A 23,085-nucleotide genomic window follows, 5' to 3' on the forward strand; every position below is an offset into this window, starting at 1 on the left:
CTTCTCCCCTTGTTTCCGCCCGCCCTCTGGCCAGCCCAAGCCGGTTGACCTTTTAAACGGAAACTAAACCTGGAAGGTACTCTTGCAGGGTTCAGGAGTGGCTGTCTTTGTGCCCAGTTATCTTGCCACTTGACCTGAAAGAAACTGATTGGGAGCAGAAGGGCATTAGACCCGGAGAGGGCTGCTTACTTTTTCAGTTCATGAAAACAATAGGAAAGAACCAGTGGAAAGTTCACCACCGCCGTTATCGAAGGCATTTCTTGGATTAGTAGAGCCAGCCAGAAAGTTCTTAGATCTCAGAGAGAAAAAAAAAATCAGTTAAAGCCCCTTTGTTTTTAAATGAAGCTAATTCAGTACTTTTGCCTTTCTTAAACAGAGGAATTAGCATGTAGTAATGTCCTTAGCTGTCGCACAAATTCTGATACGCAGGGAAGTAAAGTGCTTACTTGTATGATGGCTTATACGATAAAATGTTCTTGTGTTTCAGTTTTCATAAGAAGGATCAGCAAAGCCTAGTTCAACTTTTCCTTTCAGAGAGTGACTTAGTTTGAACTTGAGAGTATAGATAGTCTCCCCTGGGATTCCCACCTAACTTGGAGCCTGCACAATGGCCCATGTAAAAGGGGGCAGAGTGAGGGGGAGCTGGCACCTTGCTTAATCCTCGCGGGGCTGCTGGCCCAGAGCCCCTTTGAGAGGTCTGAAAGAACCTTTAGAGAAGAATAGGCCTCCACGGCCGCTTTTCCCAGGGTTCCTCCACGGTCATGAATAGGATGTTCTTGTCCAGAACTGTATAACTGTAATTTAAATTCATGCAATCGAGTTCTGCCTTTGTGAAAGCGAAGACGGATTGGCCACTGCCATCCTTCAAATGCCCTGCTCTGCTTCTCAGAGAACCTTTGGGTCTTTCCTCGCTTTGGAGTTTGGAAAATATTCCCATGTGTGTTGACTTCCGTCCTAGATTTTATTTTCTGTCTTTTCCCATTCTTGTGAGCCTTACAACACTTTTTCTGCTATTGGTCTGTTGGGAAAGCTTTCCTTCTGTTTCTCTCTGTATCATGGCAACAATGTTTTGGGTTTTCTTTGTTTTGTTTTGTTTTGTTAATATCAGAATTTTCTTTGTTACTCATTCATTCAGTCTCTGGTGTACTCTGACCTCCCTGTCTTTTGTAACACACTGATCTTGGTGTCAGAGTTGAGCCCAGTTCATCTGCCAGCTTGCCTCCAAACATCACTGGTACTCACTAACGATGGCACTGGATACTTTTAATGTGCTAAGAGCTTAAGGCCGACAGTACTGGGCATTTTTAAACCCTGCTAAGTAATGTATTCAGGGCTAAATTAGAAATCTGTCCATAGCTGCTCTTGTAACTAAAACTGTATAATTAGAAAAAACTAATTTTCTCATTATTCAGAAAACATAGGATAAAGTCAATGTTTTGACAGTAGGAAGAGATGGGTGTTTTTTTTTGTTTGTTTGGTTTTGTTAGGGTACTGGGGCATTAACCCACAGTCTCATGCATGTTAAGTAAGTGCTCTGTCACTGGTCTTACACCCTCTAATTTGTTTGTATCTTTCACTTACAATGCTCCTTTCCATTCTCTTTGTTGTATACCCTTCCTTCACTTTACCCCCAAAGTGCACAGTTTGCTTTAATCTTCAACCTTGATCTTAGAGATGCCATACTTGCTTGACGCAACCTCAGGGAAATGATAACGCTTTGAATTCACTGGAAACAGTCATGTGTCTTGCTTTTAATTTTTATTCATTCAATTGTTTTGTTTGGGAAAACAGACATGCATGACATCTTGGAACCTCGTCCCTTTTCAAATTCAGCCCCCCCTCCGAACATGTTCTCAACTGCATGCCCATACCATTGACTCACTCTCCTCATCCCAAGCATCATTCAAAAAATGTTTTTATAATTATCTGTACAAGAGATGAATGAGCTAAAAATATTTTGCTTGTGCCTCATTTATGTAGATCACCAGAGTTCAAAGATTGTTTTCTCTTTCTTTCATTGCTTTTATAATCAGTTTTCCCTCCTGAAGGAGTGTTTGAGAACTGGTGATCTCACGAGAAGTCAGAGCTTCCTCCCGGCAGTGCTCAGTGCTTGTTAGCCCTCCACTGATGGAGAACGAGCTGCATCAGATATCTTAACACATTGCTTGGAGAGATTTTTAGCTGATGAGTCTGAGAACCAGTCCATTCTTTTAAGCCCTTTATTTTAGGCATAAATGCATACAGCAGGCACTTGAAAACCTAAATAAGCTTCTAATTTATTACAGTCATCGTTTCCACATAAATTCCTTGGGAGTAGTTTCATATGCATCAGAGAAAACATGCTGGGCTCCAGTGTTGCAGGCCATGCTGTCATTTAAAGCAGGGACGTGCAAAAGTCATAAAGTGTTCAGGCATCTGGGCGCCATCCCATGCCTGTGAAGCCCTGAGTCACAGGAAAGGAACTAGAATAAAGTCCTTGCCTTTGCAGAACTGAGAAAATGCATTCGGCACCATAACCCACTGGGGAAAGCTAATGCTACAAATTTGCCTTGGGGCGGTAGTCATAATATTGCTTCCCAATTAGGTGAGCTGGAGATCCGTTGTGTATGGAGGAGTCTTTGTCTTTCTATGGACTAGAGAGATACAAAGGTAGCTGACTATAAAGCAAGGTTACCTGCTGATAGTATACAGTCGAGCTAACCTCCACCTGAAAGTGGTTACTGAGAGCAATAGCAACAGTGTTGCTGAGAGATGGGTGGCTCCAAATGCCCTTCATTTCTGCTCCTCTGTGTGCCACGACTGCCACCTCCCTGTGTGGTCTGTTCCTGGAGGCTTGGGTTTTACAATTGAACTCCCAGATTATGAACCCCAGAATGGAGTTCCCGCCTCTCATTTGCATTTTAATCTTGACTAAGCCTAACCTGCAACATAATCAAGATGAGCTTCCAGCCTCTTAGCAGAACATCAGAGAATAAACAAATGTCCAGAGTGTCTGCTCTATGAGCGACAGTGTGCTAGGGTCTTCGGGTCTGTAATGTAGATATCCCTATCCGTTCAGAATCCTAAACTCAGAGAGTTTTAGCACTCCAGTTGTGGTCATGCAGTAAGCAAGTAGCAGAATCGAAAGTTGGACTTATGTGCATTGGTAAAAGCCCACTCATTTCCATCCCAGACTGTGTCTCCCATCTTGATGCAATACATTAATATATCCAATATCTGATTAAAAGAAGCAGTGTTCACAGTTTGCTCTGCTTTTCTGTCTATCCCTTCCGTTTTGTGACTATCATTATGACCTCTGAGTAGCAGGTAACACAAAGAAAGCATTAGAACCCAAATCTGCTATACCAGTGTTCTCACCAACTTCTTTTAAAACATGACCTACAACAAAAATTATTGTGCCTTGGCAAGAAGAGACAGGCATGGGCATCTGGGGCATCTGATGATTTTTTTATTTTGCTAGAAAAAAAAACGAGAAATTGGACACAAGTCTGGAAACAAAATCATAGAAATATAAATTGTTTCACAAAACTTGAAACCAACTAAAAGCACAATAAACTTTTATCCATTTTTTTTTTTTTTGCAACAGCATTTTTCCTACTGAAAGTGGAGCGTGTGATCAGGGACAGACACTTAGTCTGTCTTCCCGCCCCCAATAAATGTAGTATCATCCACTGTAAGAAAGGGGGTTATAATTAATTAAGTCGAGCAGTTAGTTGGGGAAATTGCCATCATTTTTGTCCAGGATGGAGGAGGGGACAGTATGTGACTAACCTGTTGGCCTGATTGGAAGACTATAAACATATCTTCTTTTCCCTCCTTTAAAACTAAATGACAAAAGTCGTTCTGAAAGGCCCATTGTCCCTGGCAGAGCACAGGACTCCCAAGACCACGGAGCGGTGAGGGAGGGAATCTTCCTTCACTGAGTTTATGAAGGTTTTATTTATTTAGTTCTTGAGTCGTTGGTTTTGCATGTTAATTTTAGCCTCCCGGTGAGCCATGAGGACACCAAATCAGGAAGGTCTCCTGTGACAGGAATCATGTTTCCCCCCTCATCGCGTCCTGTCCCACTCCCATCCTGTACGTGTATTTGTGGCTCAGAGGTGCTTTGCACAGGGCTCGTGTGTTGGATTGTCTGTGGGCTGTGATGTGAGCATAACTGGATCTGTTTCCACCCCGCCCTCTCTTGTTCCACAGAGAACGTGCAGTTTCGGTGGATTCGACCTGACAAACCGTTCCCTGCATGTTGGCAGTAATAGTTCTGACCCCATGGTGAGTGGACCACAGAGAAAAGCAGTTGGTGTGGACTGCAGTGACCCGGCTGCCAACAGGTCCCTTTTTAGAGTCTCGGAGACCGGGCTCCAGCTTTGCTCAGTGGCTCCAAACTGTAATTGCAGAGAAACTCTGCAGCCCCCATCTTGAAGGAGCTCTGCTGTTTGGCGTGGGATGGATGATGGTACCTGTGCCTCCATCTCCTCAGAGCACCGCCGTTCCTTTTGTTAGTCTGAGGACACATCATCTCTCTTCTTCTAGCCTTTTCTCCAGTGTTCTTTAAGTAGCACACACAGATGAGTCTGGCTCCTTTGGCCTTAGTCATCTGCGCCTGTGAGTTTCCCTTCACACTAGTTAGTCTCAGATGCACACAAGGGCATGACCTGACGGAGCCCTGTGATGTGGGTATCCGGTGAGCGGTCCTGTAGGATCAGTGTGTGGACCTCCAAGGCCCATCCTAAGGTTAGGTCTTTCTCATGCGAGTTGCGAAACAAGCCCAGTTTTCTCAGCGTCAAAGCAAATCAGGGCCCCGATTGCGCAGGTTACTGTCTCCTCAGGTGGGCCTGTGGGTCATGGTCATGGGCCAGGCCACTCTGTTAAAGTTACCTAAAATTGCCGGGCAGTGGTGGCGCACGCCTTTAATCCCAGCACTCGGGAGGCAGAGGCAGGCAGATACCTGTGAGTTCGAGGCTGGGCTGGACCGATAGCCTCCAAAACAATACAGAGAAACCCTGTCTCGTTAAAAAAAAAAAAGTTACCTAAAATTCTGGCCCCAAAGGAGTAGGTAAGATTTACATGGCTTGGTTTGCCCCTTCCTTAAATATTTTGCCTTGAAAGTATAAAATGAAGATTTCATGCGTTATAGTTATTATGATCTTACACATCCATGAGATATGAAGTGTTAAAGGATTTCCTGCAAGATTTAAGCTGTTTTATTTGGGTATCAGATTTTATTGATTCATAAGCCAGTAATTTTATGTTGTCAGTCTCTAAAAACACAAAACTCTTCCCCCCTACCCATCCTTTCTTGGGAAGGTTTGTCTTTTAATGCAAAGTAAAATGAGAGATGGTCACAGTCTAGCTTGTTCAGGGAAGGAAACTATGCCACACTGAGTGTTATACGCAGTCTGATGCATCCCAAGACCTATCTTCTGCCCTCGGGTGAGTCAATACTGGGACCCTCTCTTCTCCCCTACTGCTGGGGTTACCTAAATCTCTCTGCACTAATGAAATGCAGTTCCCTCAAGTGTTTTTAAATGGTAGGGGAAAAAAAAAACATAACTGGAAAAGCATGCACTAAGATTAAATAAAATAAAAAGTGCCTGAAGCCCCAGTATAAACAGACAAACAAAATACCTCTCAGTAGGTTTTAATTTCTAGTCGCAAAGATAAATAACAGCCTCGAGTTAACAGAAGAAAAATGTGAAGATCCCGGGGAATGCTAATATTTTCTCTGAGGTCTAGGACGTTAATGGTTTGAGTAATGGAACCGGTTTCTAGCCTTTATCTCCTAGGACTAATGGTATTTGCACTCTGTTTTGCAGGGTAAAGAGGGAGATTTTGTGTACAAAGAGGTAATCAAATCGCCCACCGCCTCCCGCATCTCTCTCGGGAAAAAGGTGAAATCGGTGAAAGAGACAATGAGGAAGAGGATGTCTAAAAAGTACAGCAGCCCTGTCACTGAGCAGGTGTGTGGCCATCTTGCCGTGACCCGGGTTCCAGCTGAGGATGGTCCACTTGGGCTATTGAATGGTGCTGTGAGTGGGGGTGTGTGTGTGTGTGTGTGTGTGTGTGTGTGTGTGTGTGTGTGTGTGTGTGTGTGTGTGTGCGTTCGTGTTCGTTCGTTCGTTCGTTCGTTGGAATTAACTGGTTGCTCAATCAGGCTGCATTTGCGTAGAAAAAGCTACAGAAACAGTTGTTAAGCAGTTAGGACTGTTGTATATGCTGGGACTAGAAAATACAGGTCTTGTGTATCAGTGACTTTTCTGGTTGCTGTATCAAAAGCCAAGACCAAAGCAACTTAAGGAAGAGAGAGTTTATTTCAGCTCGCAACTTCAAGATACAGCAGGTAGTGGCTTGAGTCAGCTGGTCATTTGTATCCACCAGCAGGAGACAGAGAGATGAATACCGCTACTCAGGTCCCTCTTTCCTTTCTGGACAGTCCGGGACCCCAGCCCACGGAACGACACCCACAGTTAGGGTGGGTCTTCCCACCTGAACTAGTCTAATCTAGAAAACCCATCTCAGACATCCTGGGGCTTTGTTTCCATGGTGATCCTAAACCCTAGCTAGTTGACAATCAAGATGAAACCCTCAGAGCAGGCCTCCCATTTCAGAGCCATTTCAGGGAGACAGGGCCATGTAAAGAAGATCCTTAGTGCAGAAAGCACAGTAGAGTAAGCCTAGTGAATACACTGAAGCACGAGGGGACCGGGGCATTCTTTTCTAAAATACTCTTGTCATTAATTATCTAGACGGCTCCTTAAAAAGTGCCCTGCGGAGTTAGAGAGATGGCTCAGGGGTTAAGAGCCATTGCTGCTCCTACAAAGGACTCGGGTATGGTTCCCAGCACCCACATGGTGGCTCATAACAGTCTGTAACTCCAGTTCCAGGGAATCCAGTGCCCTGTTCTGGCCTCTGCAGGTACCAGGCACACATGTGGGATATATACATATATGCACACAGTGCAAACAGTCATGTCCCAGAAATAATAAGTAATTTTTTTCTTTAAGTGTTCTTGGCCAGCTGAGTTTTCAGATGTTAGTATTCAGGCATGTGTACTGTCCTGTTCTTGGGGTTCTGACAGGATATGCCCTCAGCTACAGCCACTAAGAGCACCACCTGTGCACAGTCACTATGTTCCCCTTTAAAAGGGCCCTGCCCACCTCTCATCTCTCTCTCCCTCTTCCTCTCCCTCTCCCTCTCCCTCTTCCTCTCTCTTTCTCCCCCTCCTTTCCCCAGTGGGCAGTCTCTCCTCTCCCCTCCCTCTTTTCCCATTCACTTTCCCCCAATAAAATCCCCTCCACCCCAGCTCTGTCACAAGGCATCTTTCTCTCACACACACTCTGCTTTTGAAAATTACAGATGTAAGATGAATTGTACTAGAAGTATGTAGTAGATCAGAAGGGGAAATCTTACAAAATACCTTCTTCTGGCTACTAGATTGCAACAGTCATGCAGGTTTTTATTTGGGGTGAGAGTAGAAGGCCGTCCCACTTACTGGTGCTGCATGTCATCAGTAGGACATCACAGAACTGATGTCTCACCCCTGATTCTGTAGAAAGCCCTTCCATCATTAGAAACACGGCCAGTTTCCGTCTTAATTGCACGTGTGGAAGGAAGAACTCCTGGAGGCCTGCACTTTGAGATAGTTCTGACCTTTGATTTCAAAACCTCCCCCTCTGACATCTTTATGGTATGCATTTCTCAGCCTGTTAAAATACCTGCTTGAAATGCATACGGAATGCATGCTCCAGCCTGCCAATAAAACCAGCTGGGACAGCAGGCATTTTTGCTTGGTTGCTGCCCCCTGGTGGCTAAACACCAGCATCTTATTCAATTATTACTTTCAGCAGTGTTACATAAAAACAATCTGGTCAGTTGTTTCTAAGAACCTAAACACCTAAGAGCCACCTAAAGTTAATTAACTGCCCTCTGATTGTACTTCTAAGTGTTATATTAGAGTAGATTGAACTTGATCTGCATTTAAGGCCCAGCTTGTTCTTGGGCCATTGAATACACTGAGTCCCTAAACCGCTGTTTTTAATATATGGTAGATGGGGCTTTCCCCAGGAATTTTAAGAATATCTGTTTGATCTTGAAAGACAACTTTGGAGTACTTAATAAACAGTACTGTAGGCTAAGGATTCCAATGCAAGCAAGGATACAGGCTCTAATGGAGCATATTGTACACAGGACCAAGCGTAGGCTTGGTTATCGGTTTGACTGATAAAGCTGAGGACCGAATTGCCTAGAATTATAAAACATCGCCTGACTACCTGGGAAACTCAGTTCTATTGAAACTATTTCAGGACTCGGGGCTTGATGGAATGCCCGGCTCCCCTGCCTCAGTAAAGCCTGACTCGGAACATGTGGACAAGCCCAAGCTCAAAGCTGGGGGCTCTGTCGAAAGCCTGCGGAGTTCTCTGAGTGGCCAGAGCTCAATGAGTAAGTGCCATTCGCAGTGTTTCATGATTTCCTGCCGGAGTTGCAGCCAGCATTCATTTGGGCCTCAAGTTAAGGAAGGTTGGAGATGAGCAAGGCCAAGCCCCTACCCGTAGGGTGTATTATATATCTGTCCAGCCATGGAGCAAAAGAGGAATGTTTAAGTTCTGATTGGTGAACATAGGAAATGCATCTCCGAGGAAGGGTCTTCTAGACAATAAGCCGATGGCCAAAGTGCATCTGACGAACAGAGTGCAGGGATCTGAGCAAGGGAAGCAATTCTAAATGTCCCTGGCAGCAAATATCACTAAAAGCTGTCCCAGGACCGATGATGGCTGGTGTTGGCTGAACAGTGTGGAGGAAGAGGCGACGCGTAAATCCAGAGCTTTAAGCCCTCTCTTGGGTTTGTTTTCTCCTCTGTAATACATGGGAGAAATGGTATACTATCCAAAGGGGATGCTAAAGTGTTATGGACAAAAGCCAGGGCCTGCCATTGCAGCATGGTTCTCTGGCGAGCCAATGTCCCAAGGAGTCCTGTCACGAGGATAAAGTTATGGGAATCCCCTGTCAACTTAGGAACTTGCTTAGGATAACGGTCGTGGTCCGTTTGCAAGGCTGTGGCTCATAGCTTCCTTTCCTGGGCCTCTTCTAATACACAGCACTATTGGTACCTTTCATCTTTCATACGTGGGCAGGCTGTGCTTATGTCTGTGCTCCCTGTTCTTCCTGTGCAGGTGGTCAGACTGTCAGTACCACCGACTCCTCCACCAGCAACAGGGAAAGCGTCAAGTCAGAAGACGGGGATGACGAGGAGCCACCCTACCGGGGTCCCTTCTGTGGGCGGGCCCGTGTGCACACTGACTTCACCCCCAGCCCTTATGACACAGACTCTCTGAAGCTCAAGGTAGGCTTGTCCCTGGTCTTGGGCAGCTAGCCTAGGCTGTCTTGTCTCCTGGGACGGGTTCCTCTCTTCTCTGACATTGGATGCTGGAACTCTGACCATACAGCCTAGACCATGTTTTTGCCCTGTTAACCCCACTGGTCTCCTGTATAGTGAGAATAAAATAGAATCAGGCAGTGGTCAAGGATGAGGAAGATGTGCATAAGCTTTCTGTTACCACCACATCCTCCCTGGTGCTACCCTTTGACCCCAGATTCCTTCTAGAACTTTTATGCCCCTCCTTCTATGCTTCCTTTATCTGAAGGGAATAGCTGTTCTGTATGTGTACCGAGAGTTTATAGGGGACCTAAAGATGCAGTTCAACATAGTATACAATGTGGCTGCAGGTTAGGGGACACCCTCTTGTGTCTGGTGCATAGCCCTTTCTCCAGGAGTAGGATGCCGTCCCAAGAGCCAAGGTAGGCAACCTGACCAAGAGCATGGGTGACAGCCAAGGCCCACCTGACCCTGCAGAACAGGAAGCAGGGAAGATTGTATCCTTGGGTCAGCACGGCATTGAGCATGGCTAGAAGTCCTCTGTCTGCCCTCTGCCAAGCTCCCAATCATGTTCTGTCTTGATCACTCAGTCAGTAACATGCTCGCTGCTCAAAGCCTCGGGACCTAAGGTCATATCCCCAGCATCTGTGTAAAAGCTGGGTGTGGTTGTGTACCCCTGTAAAGCCAGGGCTGTGGATATAGAGACAGGCGGACTAATTTCTGGAGCTCGTTGGCCAGTCATTTCAGCCAATTGGTGAAACCTAGATTCAGCGAGAGTCCCTGCCTCAAAAATAAGATGGGGTGCAATGGAGAAAACAACTGGACATTTACCTCTGGTCACCACATGCACACGTGCATATACCCATGCCAACATATCTGCATGGCCCATACACATAAACACAACATTGAAACAGGAAGCTGACTCGAGGGATTCTAATCTTGTTTTGTAGCATTTCTAGCTGAGTTATGTCATTGCTCATGCTTAGAAGTGTGCCTAATGGAAAGACCTTTGTTCCCTGGGCTGCAGAAAGGAGATATCATTGATATAATAAGCAAGCCACCCATGGGTACCTGGATGGGTTTGTTGAACAACAAAGTCGGCACATTCAAGTTCATCTATGTGGATGTACTAAACGAGGAAGAGGAGAAGCCCAAGCGTCCTGCCAGAAGGAAGAGGAAGGGAAGGCCACCCCAGCCCAAGTCTGTGGAGGATCTCCTGGATCGGATCAACCTGAAAGTCAGTCACTTGTTACTCTTGTCATATGCATGTCCTTGTTGTCTTTTCTTCTTCCTAAACTGGGCAGGTGATCTGTGTCATCTTGCAAGCATACTCATTAATTCTATGAGTATTCTAACAAGAGTAGTTACCAATAGTCTAATGTTGCCCTTGACCTCTACTAAGGCTAACAGCAGAGTATAAGCTGTGTATCAGTATTCTATTTATAGCCACCTCCATGGGACCATGAGACACCCACCTTCTTACCTCTCCCTTGCTATAACTCCCAGCATCTTCTAGAAGAGTATGCCCACAGTGGTAGATTCTGGTTTTCAACTTATAAAATATCTTGCTCCTGAGAAGCTCATAGGTTTTGCTAAGTTGGATTTTAATAAGCCCTCCAAATGTAAAAGGAGCCTTCTCGCCATGGGCAATCCGGTGATGAAGGAGTTAGTGCCTATCTAGGGCACAGTGACAATGACTGCCAGTGGGATATCCACCACAGTGTGCACAGATATCTTCTTAAACCATCAGTGAGTGAACCAGTACACTCCTATCTGCCTACTAAGCCAGAAGACTGTGAGCCACACAGTATATTACAAATGATACTCATCTCTTGATTAGCATAAAAATTACTATGAGAAAAAGTCTGAGGGGTCTCAGGCTAGTTTTAGGGCATGCATCACATGGCTGGGCCGTGGACTCACTTTGATCTGCTTGCTCTGCCTCACAGGAACACATGCCCACTTTCTTGTTCAATGGCTACGAAGACCTGGATACCTTCAAGCTCCTGGAGGAAGAAGACTTGGATGAATTAAACATCAGGGATCCAGAACACAGAGCAGTTCTCTTGACAGCGGTGGAGCTGTTACAGGAGTATGACAGTAAGTTCCTACACAGATGCACACACGCACGCACACACACAACACACACACACACTAGAAGAACATCACCATCATCATATGATTACTATTGTCACCAACAGGCCTCAAATAAGCTGTGATCATGTGCTTAGGGCTCCTGGAGTCTAAGAACAATTGGTCTTGTTCTTTCCAAAGCCAAGACTAATTCCATACTCTGACCAGACAGTTTACAGACCAGATGTGCCTGTCAGTTGGTGCAAAAAGAATGCTGTCCCAAGGTCTTTCTGAAGGGACCCGTAGGCTCTACTTTGTTCTTGTTGGAATGCACAGCTTTCAGCAGGCCAATAACTATCCCTGGATGAAAAAAAAAACCAAACAACAAGATGCTGGCGACCTGGGAGTCTTTTTGCCCATCCAAGGGTTAGTCATTTTATGAAGCATGAGGTGTTTTTCCTTACTGAAATACGCTTGTTAGTGAATAAGTCAATCTATCAGTTTCCAGAAACTGTCTCTCTGAAGTGATTATGTGGGGCAGAAATTCCCAAGCTAACTATGAGAGCTTATTTTTATACCCTGTGAACAGACTTCAGGGCATCCATTGCTGCTGCTCTGCTAAGCCAGGCTTATGTTCTTTATCCTTCAGTCTGACATAAAAAAAAAATTCTTAAGCTTATTCATCATGGAGGGAGTATCCTTTCCAGTTCTTGAATTCAAATGTGTTTTCTTTCCATGCTCTGTGTCCAAGGTACCAGTAGCTAATGCATTTCTATCACTGAAAGACATACCAAAACCATGGTTAATGATGGGGGGAAATTACACATTATAAATGGTCCCCAGCTTGGGATTTTCTTGCTTTTCTGATGCTGGGAAAGAAATACACATGATAGAAACTATACTTCACATTTTGAATCCCATGAAGGCGGTGTTTAAATGAGTGCACCAGACCCAAGAAAAATGATAAGTAGGTATTTATTAGGGAAGGACTTACACAGATACGAGTAAATAACCGTGGCGGTCTTCCTGCTCCAGAAGATGCAGTCTGTGTTCCTCTGATGCTCTCTCCCTAACCCAAGAGAGCTGGAGCCAGCCCCTCTTCTACCTTACAATGGGTCATATCTGCACCTGAAACCACGCTCAAAGGGTGTGGGCACCACTACAAGTCCACCGGCAAGGCAAGGTGCCTCTACAATCCCATTCTTTGCACTTACAGTGCAGAGCAAGAGCTGTGAGCTGGAGATCCTGCTCAGCCCTGGGACCAAGATGGGCAGCAGTTTACACTGTGCACTGCCCCAGATTGCTGAATAGGATGCTCAGTGGATTAGGGGTGTTAACCCATTTTAGCATATACTTTCCAAGCACACTACAGTAAACTGAGGAACATTTGTATTTACTGGATGCGTTAGACCCAGGAGAAAAGGAAGCCACCACGTCAGTAAAGTCACTATTGAAATTAACCAGTAACGTAAAGGGATGCTGTCGATAGAAGTCTGGGAACCTCAGTTGTGGTGGTTAATGTTGTCAGCTTGACATCACTCAGATCACCTAGGAGACGAGCCTTTGGACACATCACTGAGGAGATTATCTAGACTACATTAGCTTTAGAGCATGCCTGTGCAGGATTGGGTAGATGAGGGTCATTGAGATGGAAGGACCCACGTTGGCTGTGGGTGTCAGCATGGCATGGGCTGAGGTCCTGGACTAAATAAAGGAGAATGTGAGCTGTGTGTTAACATCTATCTCTGTGCCTTCTGACAGTCAATGCCCTGGGACCAGATGCTCAAGCACCTGCAACCATCATTTCCCCAACAGGATGGACTTTTCCCTAAAACCCTGGTAAACTCTAAGCTGTTTTAACCAGCCTGCCCTGGTGTTTTGTGACCAGGCCTCTGTAGCATTTGACCCTCTAGAGATACCCTGGGGTCTCGGCCTGCGCAGTGACGGGTATGGCTGACCTGCTCTAGCAATGTGAATTAAAGTTGAGCCATCTGTTCCTCTGGCCCACATCTGCTCTGCATTATATGTCATTTACTCTTCTGCAACCGTGGAGGACAGCTGGCTTATATACATCATCCATTACATTTCCTGTTTCATTAAATGTCAGAAGAGCAAAGCTAAGCCCTGCATATCAGCAGGGATCTGAGCCTAGTTTGACATAACACATTGGCTCAGACCTGTGGTCCTAGGCTCATATCCTAAGATTTGTACCAGAATCATTTTATAGGATATCTTTATCCACCATGATGTTAACTTGGAAGACTCAGACTTCTTGTTTCTTCATAAATCCCTTTTGGGTCTATGCATTTCCATTGTTTGCAGTTTCCCTGATACATAAAATAGTATTTCTTTTTATTGATCTTGAAGCAAAAGCTTCGGGGCTCGGCAGTTCTAATTAGTGTTGAGATGTCCCATCTAGAGGTGGCCCTAGTGATGTAAGACTTTCCATCCAATGCAATTAAATTCGTTGCAATTAGGAGAAACTCCTTCCAAGCACCGCAGTCACTTGGAGAAACGCGGCAGGTAATGTTCTGCCAAACTCAGTTTGTATGCAGTCGAGACATGGAGGGCTAGTGCGGTTCCCAAGGCACGTGCGAGCATCTGCAAGTGTTCCAGCTCACACTTCCACTGAAACTAATAAGTACATCTCCAGGATCGCCTGGAAGCCAGGTCCATCCCGTGTCTCCCAATAGATGAGGAAAGGCGACCTCCAGCCAACCTTCAGTTTGGAGAAGATGACCAGCTCACTCTTCCTAACACTCTTATACATCCTCTAAATGTGAAAAAAACAAGGAACCTTACAGTTGCTTACCCTTAAAAAAGATGACAGTAAACTACATCTACCATAGTTTGCCATCCTAAGCACTGTCAGGTGTGCAGCTCAATGGGAACATTCTTTGTATCTGGGCTTGGGGGCTCGCAGCTGCAATCTCAGCTTACTGTTTCCTAGGGAAGTGACTCTTGACACCAGCATGGCAGGGTTACTGAAAGTCCCAGGCTAGCCTGGGCGACGGAGAGAGAGACCCTGACTGAAACAAGGGAGGTGTTCACTTTTATAAGCCTCTTAATTAAAGATTATTTGAAGTATGCAGGGCGCACAGAGAAAAATAAAGCAAATGTGTGCACCGGCACTTCCTGAATTCGGTGGCAGCGAACAGTCTGCCGTGTGGGAAATACTGTAAACTCTTGGAGGGGGCTTTTCCAACAATCCCGTTTCCTCCCCTTATTCCCAAGAAAACTGCTGTCTAGAAGATGGTGTGTGCCCTCGTGTGCCATTGCTCTTACTGTTTGAGAATCTCAGTGTCATCCCGTGTCCTGCCCCCGCGTGTGAGTGACTGGAGCAGGGAAGAGCTGTAGACCCAGCGTAACGAGTCCCTTCGGGTTGTGACCAAGTGGCATTCGGCCCTTTTGATATTGTTTGACTGACATCTGGCTTCTTCCTCATGGTCTTGGGGCTTTCCTCTGTTGGCATTGATGCCAGTAAGTGTGGGAGAAAAGTCTAGACACAGGAGAGTCACCCCCCTCCCTTCTCATGACGATGGTGCTCTTGTCCCTTGTCACATGTGTCCCTTGTGACTGTGAATTGCACTGTGGTTCTCTCTGGCACGGGAGAGATTCTTTTCTTTCCCATAGGAACAGGATTTGGTCGTGCCTGGTAAGGCTGGGGTCGTATTTTCTCTTTCCTGTGCTCTAGTCCTTTTCCACTGCTCTGGTACACTGAACTGTTGGCATCCAGGACAGATGAGTGGTCCCTGGGAAGTCAAGGACAGCTCAAAGCCCACATTTAGACGTATCATTTTTCTAAATAGCATGCTACACAAGAACAAAGGCCCGTCCAAACCCACAGGCTCTTCCACAGGATGAGAACATCACTATAGAATGTTCCAGTTTGAGGTTGTTTGGGCGGGGGGTAGGGTGGTGGTGCAGTATTTGCTTGTGTGTTTCTAGTTTGTTGATTTTTCACTAATCGTTTGACAATTAGCATTCTTCGGGCTATAATTAAATAACACGTTCTGTCATCCTCCCTGGCATCATACTTGTTATAGAAGGTTTTCCCTTTGAGAAATACAAGCAGGAAGTAGAAAGGGAATGATGAGAGCCCACCAGCTCATGTCTAGTGTGGTGGCCCTCAGCCTCCCCACGCATTTATTTTAATGACCTGAGAAAACGCATCATATTTCTGGTTTATTGATCTCTTTCTGTTCCTCTTTGTGTGTGTGGTTGGTGTGGGCAGGTAAGAGGCAAAGGAGGAGAAAATAAATTAAAGCCATTTGTCTTTGAGACTAGCCATTTGTGTAGAAAATGTTCTTTTGGTTTCCATTTTGTTTGACCAAGTACTTTCTCCACATAAGTTTTGTGTGTGAACCCTTAGTGGCCTGGGCTCCCCAGGCTCCCTCTATAGAGAACATAGAGTGTCACTGCTTGGTAATCTAGTGTTCACACGTTTTTCCATGTGACTTACTCTAGGGAGACTCCCTAAAACAGCATAGCTAACGTGTCTCCTTATGTTCCTACCCCTACTGAGGTTCCATTGATGGTAATGATGCTTTTTTGGTGGGGAGGGGATGGGTTGCTCAAGGTGGAGCGCTTCCATTCGCCAGTCTCCTCAACATTTTTCTCACTTTGGATGCAGGGAATAGAAACACTTGCCCATTCTCACTTTGGATGCAGGGAATAGAAATGCCTGCCCAAGGCTGAGTGAGAAGGGTCAAGAGAACAAAAACCTTCAACACTCCAGAAGACAAAAGACTTGTTCCTCCTCATGTAGGAGTCTGTTCCTGTCTCACCAGCCTTCCTCTGGCTAAGACAATGCAATAGGCAGCCTATTGTTACCACAGGCTAGCAGTATTCCCCAGTGCTAATAAAGCAATATTTCCTCTGACACTTTTATATAAGCTCCCAAATTTGAGGAATATATAGCATCAATGACTTGAAGTTCAAGTCTTCCAGGTGCCTGAAAAGCACTTGACCCTATCCCCCTAGTAAATGCTTTATTCGCTCCCACAGCTTCTCACTCATAGGGACATCACTCAGCAGTAAGGCCAATACCATGCTCTGCATTTCCCCTCTCCCCCATGCCTTCAGTCAGCTTGGGAGACATCCACATACTTCAACCCCGGGCTCTCACGCCAACTTCGTTTTCACACGGTGGATGCATTACCTGAAAGAGAAGCATTCTGATTTTATTTGCTCGTTTTAAGTTAGGCGTAAACACATGCGTCGGTAGCAAAGGATAAAAGTCTGGCTGACTTTGGGGCTCCTGGTGACACCATGCCATGCATTCATCTCCAGGTAACAGTGACCAGTCTGGGTCCCAGGAGAAGCTGCTGGTGGACAACCAAGGCCTGAGCGGATGTTCCCCGCGGGACTCTGGATGCTATGAAAGCAGCGAGAACTTGGAAAATGGTAATGTTTGCTCCACCCACCGGAACATGCTGCAACAATCGCCAATTTCAAATGTGTAACAGTATTCTGTCCAGAGGCTCAATTCTTGCATGACAGGGAAGCCACTGGGCGTCTTTCCATTTCTGGCCTCATCTGCCATTACTCCTCAGTTAACCTCTGTGCTTATTTCTCCTGGCTACTACGTGAGGTTTATAAATTCTCTCTCAAATACATGCATCCATAAAACCTAAGTTGTGTGTCTCCTATGCCCTTTTCTTCTTATAGTAACCACCAACATCTCAGTGCTAGGGATGATGAGGCCCACAAGGAAAACAATTTACCAGGTAGTCCACCTATCAAGGGCACCGACAACCATGTCTTACATATTGTATCCACAAAGCCTGATTCTGGAGGCAGTCGCCCCTAGAGAGTATGACTAGAAAGCCACATGTTTTGTGGCTTCTCTGTCCTAACAGCTGGGAGGCAGTCAATAAAAAACTCCTAAGGCCTCCTCCATACAAAACCAAGGTGTTAAGCAGGACAAGGCAGAAAGGGTAAATAGCTCAGCGGGTGACCATGGCTTCCTGTTGTGTCCGCCAAATTCCCATTATTATAAGATTAGAAACAGTAGTATAGGTTCATGCTGCCCATTGTGACCCAAGTCTCTGTTGGAGATTTGAAGACTATAGTAACCAAATATCTAGGTTCCATAGCATGTAGCAGCTATTGGGATTCTCACCTGATAGTAACAGGTTAAACTGCTTCTTAACATTTACTGAAGCAAGCCATCCTAAGCTGCAGGTTGCACCTTGTTAGTGGGTCGTGAAATCAATTTAGTGACAGTTTTCCAGGACAGTAGAAAACACATTCCACAGGCTAAAACTTAGAATCATTAGTAGCTTTACTGTAATCTTTGCTTCACATGTGCCTGTTGGGTGGTAGACATAAAATGTGTTTCTTAGTATAAATCATGCTTATAAACAAATAGTATGAGAGAGTTATTTGGGGGCACCTAAACCAGTTCTAAGATAAGGCAAATAAATGCCTGGATCCTAAATCCCGTCAGGAGCTTACTCCCACTTTCCAACTGTACTCTTAGAGTAACCCTGCTTCCCAATGGGCACCCTGAGGATCTCACCCACCTCACACTGATGTCAATTCTGATAAGCATCATGGGAACCTAGACATTTACCCATAAGCTCTGTCACCCAGAGTGTTCTGTCAATTTGGGAAGATAAGTGGGTCCTCGGATGTTTAACATTCAGATAGCCTTGGTCAAAATACACTGCGAACCCATCCAGGAGCCCAACACTTCGTCAGTTTTAGCAAAGAGCAAACCCTTGGGTAGGTTTGGAAGGCTTTTTTTCTTTTCTGTTAGTAACTTTTCTATAGCTGAAGTGGTCTGGTAAATTAACCCCAGTGGTGCTGGATTGGTAAATCAGGAAAAAGAAAGATAGCACTGCCAAAGGTGTTAATGCCCAGAATATAGTTAGACCTGTTGAAGAACTGGATTAGATAAACTGGTGAGTCATGCTTTGATTTCAGGGGAACCCAGGGCTCTTTCTGTATGAAGCAGAAAGTAAACCTGGCATTGATACATACATGGTTTATATTGGGAGGTAATGAGAGGAAAACATATTTGCAACACTTGTGCTCAAGGAATTTTGAGAACTTTCTATTTCATCTAACTTTTAAGATTTCATGTTCTGTTGCTCTCTGAAGCATTTCCCTTTTCCATCTAGCTGGGGCAATTCTCCTGTTAATGAGAAACGGGATGGTAGCCAGTACACTCAGTAGTCACAGTAAGCCAATATCTATCTCCAGGTATCCACAGAATAGCAGCCTGTTAAGAAGGGGCTAGTGTGGTGCTGTTTAATAGTAGAGAAGTGAGATGGGACAGGGTTTGCAATACGAACCTCTCCAAAGAGGACACAAGTCATTGGGTAGGCCTCTGCTTTACAGGATATAAAGTATTACATATGCTGATTTGGGATGGCCTCATTAATAAAAAGTCCAATTGAGGAGAGAGCTGTTCTCACCCGCCAGCCTTAGGGGCTGTAGTTATGCTTGGCGTGAAACACTTCATATTATCAGTTTGAGGGTTGAGTAAGATTAGAGAGCTGGGAAATCATGGATGGGAACTCTTTCTCTCCCTGATGATGAAGGCTAACTCACTTGTAATGTGAGAGCTCCGGGCCTTTCTTTCTGTTCCATTTCCTTTGTCTAGACTGCCTGGCAGAGAGCTATTTTATCAAAGAATGCCTTCCGTTTGCCCTAGAGCAGCTATTTCCCTTATTGAGTGGGCGCCATCCAACCCGTTTCTCCCTCCCTATCAGATTGGTCCACAGCCTGTTTTCTCCCTGCTGCTCTTTGCGTATTACATTGAAAGGGTGATATTGCTTAAAGGTGACGGTCAGAATTCTAAATTAAAATACAGAATTCAGGATGTTTAATAATAGGTTAGGGGGAGAAAAAAACTCTCTTGGTTATATTAATAACTTACTGTTTTTCAGTAATTAGACACAGCCATTTCTTTGTACCTTCTAAGCCAGACAAAGATTGGTGGTGTTTTCATCCTTCTCTAGAATAACATAGTCATTTGGCTCAGATGTTGTGTTACCTGAAATATTCTCAGGTTTATCAGACCAGCTACTGGGGACACAGCACAGGTGTCATTATCAAAAGAGGAGACAAAACACCATTGATATGTGTGGGTATGCATGAACTTGAGCTTCCCTGTGCCTACACACATGCCTACATAGTCAGTTTGCATGAGCTTACCTGTATCTACACACATGCCTACATAGTGTGCATGTGTCTACACACATGGCTACATAGTCACAACACGTGCCGAGTAAAGCTTGTCACATAGTAGCTGCCACAGTAAATACAAACCAAGAGCTGTCAAATTAGTGGGTTGTGTGGGGCCAATGTTCAACTAGCAAATGGCGATTTATTTTAGTCAGGACAGTTGTCTCACGAGCAGCATCTGACTAAGTGTTTTGAAGATGGTCTCTGGCAAAACCCTCCCTCCAGTTTGCTGACTGGCCTGTGCCAAAGTCGCCTCGTTGTTTCTGGGTAAATGTATTCAAGTAGAGCAGCTTCAAGGAAGGAATGGTCCGAGTGTTTGTTTTGTTTGGATCACCTCTTCCTGGGTACCATTCATAGAACCTATCCTAAGAAGTCAGCTCAACCATGGCTTTAGAAAATCAAGCCACCAGACATCTTACGGTTTGGTTTCTGAGTAAGGTGTGCATGGCCAATCGGCTTCTGTAGAATAGGCATTTACCCTAGGCTTCCTCTGCTTAACACAGGATTTCTTTTCCACACACCAACTAGTTTCCACCCATATAAATACTTCCATGGGACTAGAATTCTTTATAAAAAATAAAAACGGGGTCCCTAATCACCCTACATTTTTTTCAGCATCCTAAGTGAAGGTTTTGTTGATGCAGGAATTATGTCCCCATGGCCCGTATTTATACATCAGTTTCATTGACATGAAAACTCGGTTGTAAAAAGTTCTCTTTCTCTCACAGGCAAAACTCAGAAACCCAGCGTTCTGTCTACCAAGTCATCCACGGAGTCCAACTTAAAGTCTTTCAGCAGGGGTCAGCCAGGCAATTACCCAACATTGCCTTTAACAAAATCAGTGGAGGTGCGAAAGCAGGCAGAGGAAGGCAGGCTGGGACGGGGTCTGGCCCCGGACACGGCCGAGCGCTGTGATGTGCCCTGTATGACTGGTTTGAAGAAAAACCGAAGGAGCCTCCCGGTCTCCATCTGTCGCAGCTGTGAAACTCTGGAGGGTCCTCAGCCAGTGGAAAGTTGGCCCCGGTCCCATTCACTGGATGACCTTCAGGGAGAGGCAGATGCTGGAAAGGATGTGCCTACCGAGGTGCAGGAAGCCTGTCCTCAGAATGTACCAGAAGTGCCACAGAAGACGGCTGCCTGCACCTCCGAGGCTCTGCCCCGAGGCCGAGATCCTACTGCGGAAGACATGATGCTTCTGACCCAAAGCAAGAGGTTTTCCGACCCCCCGAAAATGATGGCTAAGAAACTGGATGGCTCTGCAGTGGCCTCTAACCTTGACCTATCTCCTCCTCCTCAGTGTGTACCCAGAAATTTCGAGGCTCAGCCTCCAGTTAAACCCGGCTTAACAAGGACGTCTCTTGAGGGTCACAGAAAAGGGCATGACCACCCCCCCCTGGGCACCAAAGAAGGGGTAGATGTGGAGCAGATCGCCCCAGAGACCAGGACGCAGCCTAGACATCCGTCGCAGCCCCCTCCTGTACCTGCCAAGAAGAGTCGAGAGCGCCTGGCCAATGGCCTGCACCTGGTGTCCAGCCTGGAGGCGCCCACCCTGCCGCTGAAGAAGGCCAGTCCTGCCAGCCCTGCCAGCCCCTGTGACTGTCCCTCTCCCAGGGAGCCCAGGCCTCCCTCGGGGACTGAACCAGGCAGCCCAGCCTGTGCGAGACCTCCCCCCTGGCTGGCGGAGCTGCCCGAGAGTACCAGCCTGCAGGAACACGGTGTGAAGCTGGGCCCAGTGCTGAGCAGGAAGGTTTCCTGCGTCCGGGGCGTGGACCTGGAGATGCTCACCGAGAACAAGCTGCAGGCCGAGGGCATTGACCTCACTGAGGAGCCCTACTCTGATAAGGTATGCAAGGCCTGCCCCTCAGGGCCTCTGACTTGGTTTTCTCAGATGAAAGCTGGGTAAGGGGAAGGCCGTGGCCACAGGTGCAGTGTAGACAGTGTGGCTTATTCTACTTACAGCCTCTGTGCTCCGGAGGTATACCCCCTACCCCTGGATTCAGTACAAACACAACTTTGTGGGTTCCCCCCCCCTTGCTTGGTTTTAGTTTTGGCAGCTGCACTTTTCAGGGATCGCAGTTAGAGCCAGAACTGATCCCTAATGGGATGGTGTAGTGGGCGAGAGAGACCTGAACCTAGCTAGGGTGCACAGCCCATAGCGGTCCCATGTGTTCCTTTATATTTACTTTAACTGGAGTTTCAAATAACTGGTATTATCTACTCCTGACTGCTGTAAGCAAACGCAGCTAATGGGAACATACCAGAAAACTGTGGAGTACCTACTGCTCAGTGTCCTGTTGGAGTGTACTACGACAATTATATGATTACCTGTAGATAACAGGGTTGGAGGCATGATATGGAAACCCCCAATGCGCCAAAGCCATTCAACGTCTCTAACAAAATACAGTTCTCATGTGAAAAGAGAAAAGAAAAGGGTAGCGACACCAAAGTGACTTTGAAGACAGATGGGTGATAATAGACGGGGCTGTGCTGCTCTTCGGGAAAGGCATCCTCTGTTTAACGTCTTCCCAAGAGTCCTTGTTACTAAAGTCTTATGATCATGAGTACCTCCGAAGAACGCCCGCTCCCGTCCTGTTTGTTTTTCCTTCTCCCCTCTTTGATACTTCATGACTATGTACCTTTGAAGGGAAAGTAGGGAGAGCTGTACAGTCAGTGTGGCCTAGTGATACAGTGCTGTCATTCCCCGACGAAGGGCATGTTGTATCTGTAGAGTAATGGTGTGGCTTTCTACAGATTAGGGGGCTATGTTCAACTGCACTAAGGAGTTGGATTCTGTAAAAATGAGTTTAAGGCATTGGCCTGAAAAATACAGGATTGTGTTGCCTTAATTATGTTTTGAAATATTTAGAGCGTGTTGGTGTCTGGAGGATGCTCCTTTTCAAGTATCCATCCCAATAATAAATAGGATATGCTCCTTCTGAACTAACTCTTGGTGCTTTTTATCAATGGCGCTAAGCCTTAACGTTTGTTGGCTCCTAGGTGGGGGAAATGTCCCTATCACCATTCACGCCATACTTGTCTCTCCCCTGGCAGCATGGCCGTTGTGGGATCCCTGAAGCTCTAGTGCAGAGATACGCCGAGGACTTAGATCAGCCCGAGAGGGATGTTGCCACCAATATGGACCAGATCCGGGTGAAGCTGCTTCGGAAGCAGCATCGGATGGCGGTGAGCAGCCCACATTTTGGGGAGAAGAACACACTGTTTTCTGTAGTACATTTACTTACAAGACAATAGCTGAAAAGTATTAGTGATACTGGGGCTTGCTAGAGACCTAGGAAAAGGCATCTGGGGAGAAAATAATATGGTCAGTGTAGATTTTGATTTTGTTTTTCGGGGTTTTATACATGCTAGAAAAGGACTCTACCAGCTACACTACCAGCCTGTTATTCTGTCTGTCTGTCTGTCTGTCTGTCTGTCTGTCTGTCTAT

The 23,085-nt window shown here is 45.9% G+C and overlaps 1 protein-coding gene across 5 annotated transcripts in view; it reads left to right on the forward strand.

The window, feature by feature from the left end:
• The window catches only part of Sash1 (SAM and SH3 domain containing 1), a 217,634-nt gene that overhangs the window by 189,555 nt on the left and 4,994 nt on the right, over positions 1–23,085 (forward strand). For all 5 annotated transcript variants that reach the window (XM_040728178.1, XM_040728177.1, XM_040728179.1 and 2 more), the window contains 9 exons: positions 4,195–4,269; positions 5,814–5,957; positions 8,301–8,436; positions 9,168–9,337; positions 10,398–10,607; positions 11,320–11,470; positions 16,736–16,849; positions 20,368–21,482; positions 22,691–22,822. In XM_040728178.1, the coding sequence (XP_040584112.1) occupies positions 4,195–4,269; positions 5,814–5,957; positions 8,301–8,436; positions 9,168–9,337; positions 10,398–10,607; positions 11,320–11,470; positions 16,736–16,849; positions 20,368–21,482; positions 22,691–22,822 (2,247 nt within the window). The remainder of the gene's footprint in view (positions 1–4,194; positions 4,270–5,813; positions 5,958–8,300; positions 8,437–9,167; positions 9,338–10,397; positions 10,608–11,319; positions 11,471–16,735; positions 16,850–20,367; positions 21,483–22,690; positions 22,823–23,085) is intronic.

Source organism: Mesocricetus auratus, unplaced genomic scaffold (assembly GCF_017639785.1).
Source record: "Mesocricetus auratus isolate SY011 unplaced genomic scaffold, BCM_Maur_2.0 Super-Scaffold_100018, whole genome shotgun sequence".
Taxonomy (NCBI): Eukaryota; Metazoa; Chordata; class Mammalia; order Rodentia; family Cricetidae; genus Mesocricetus; species Mesocricetus auratus.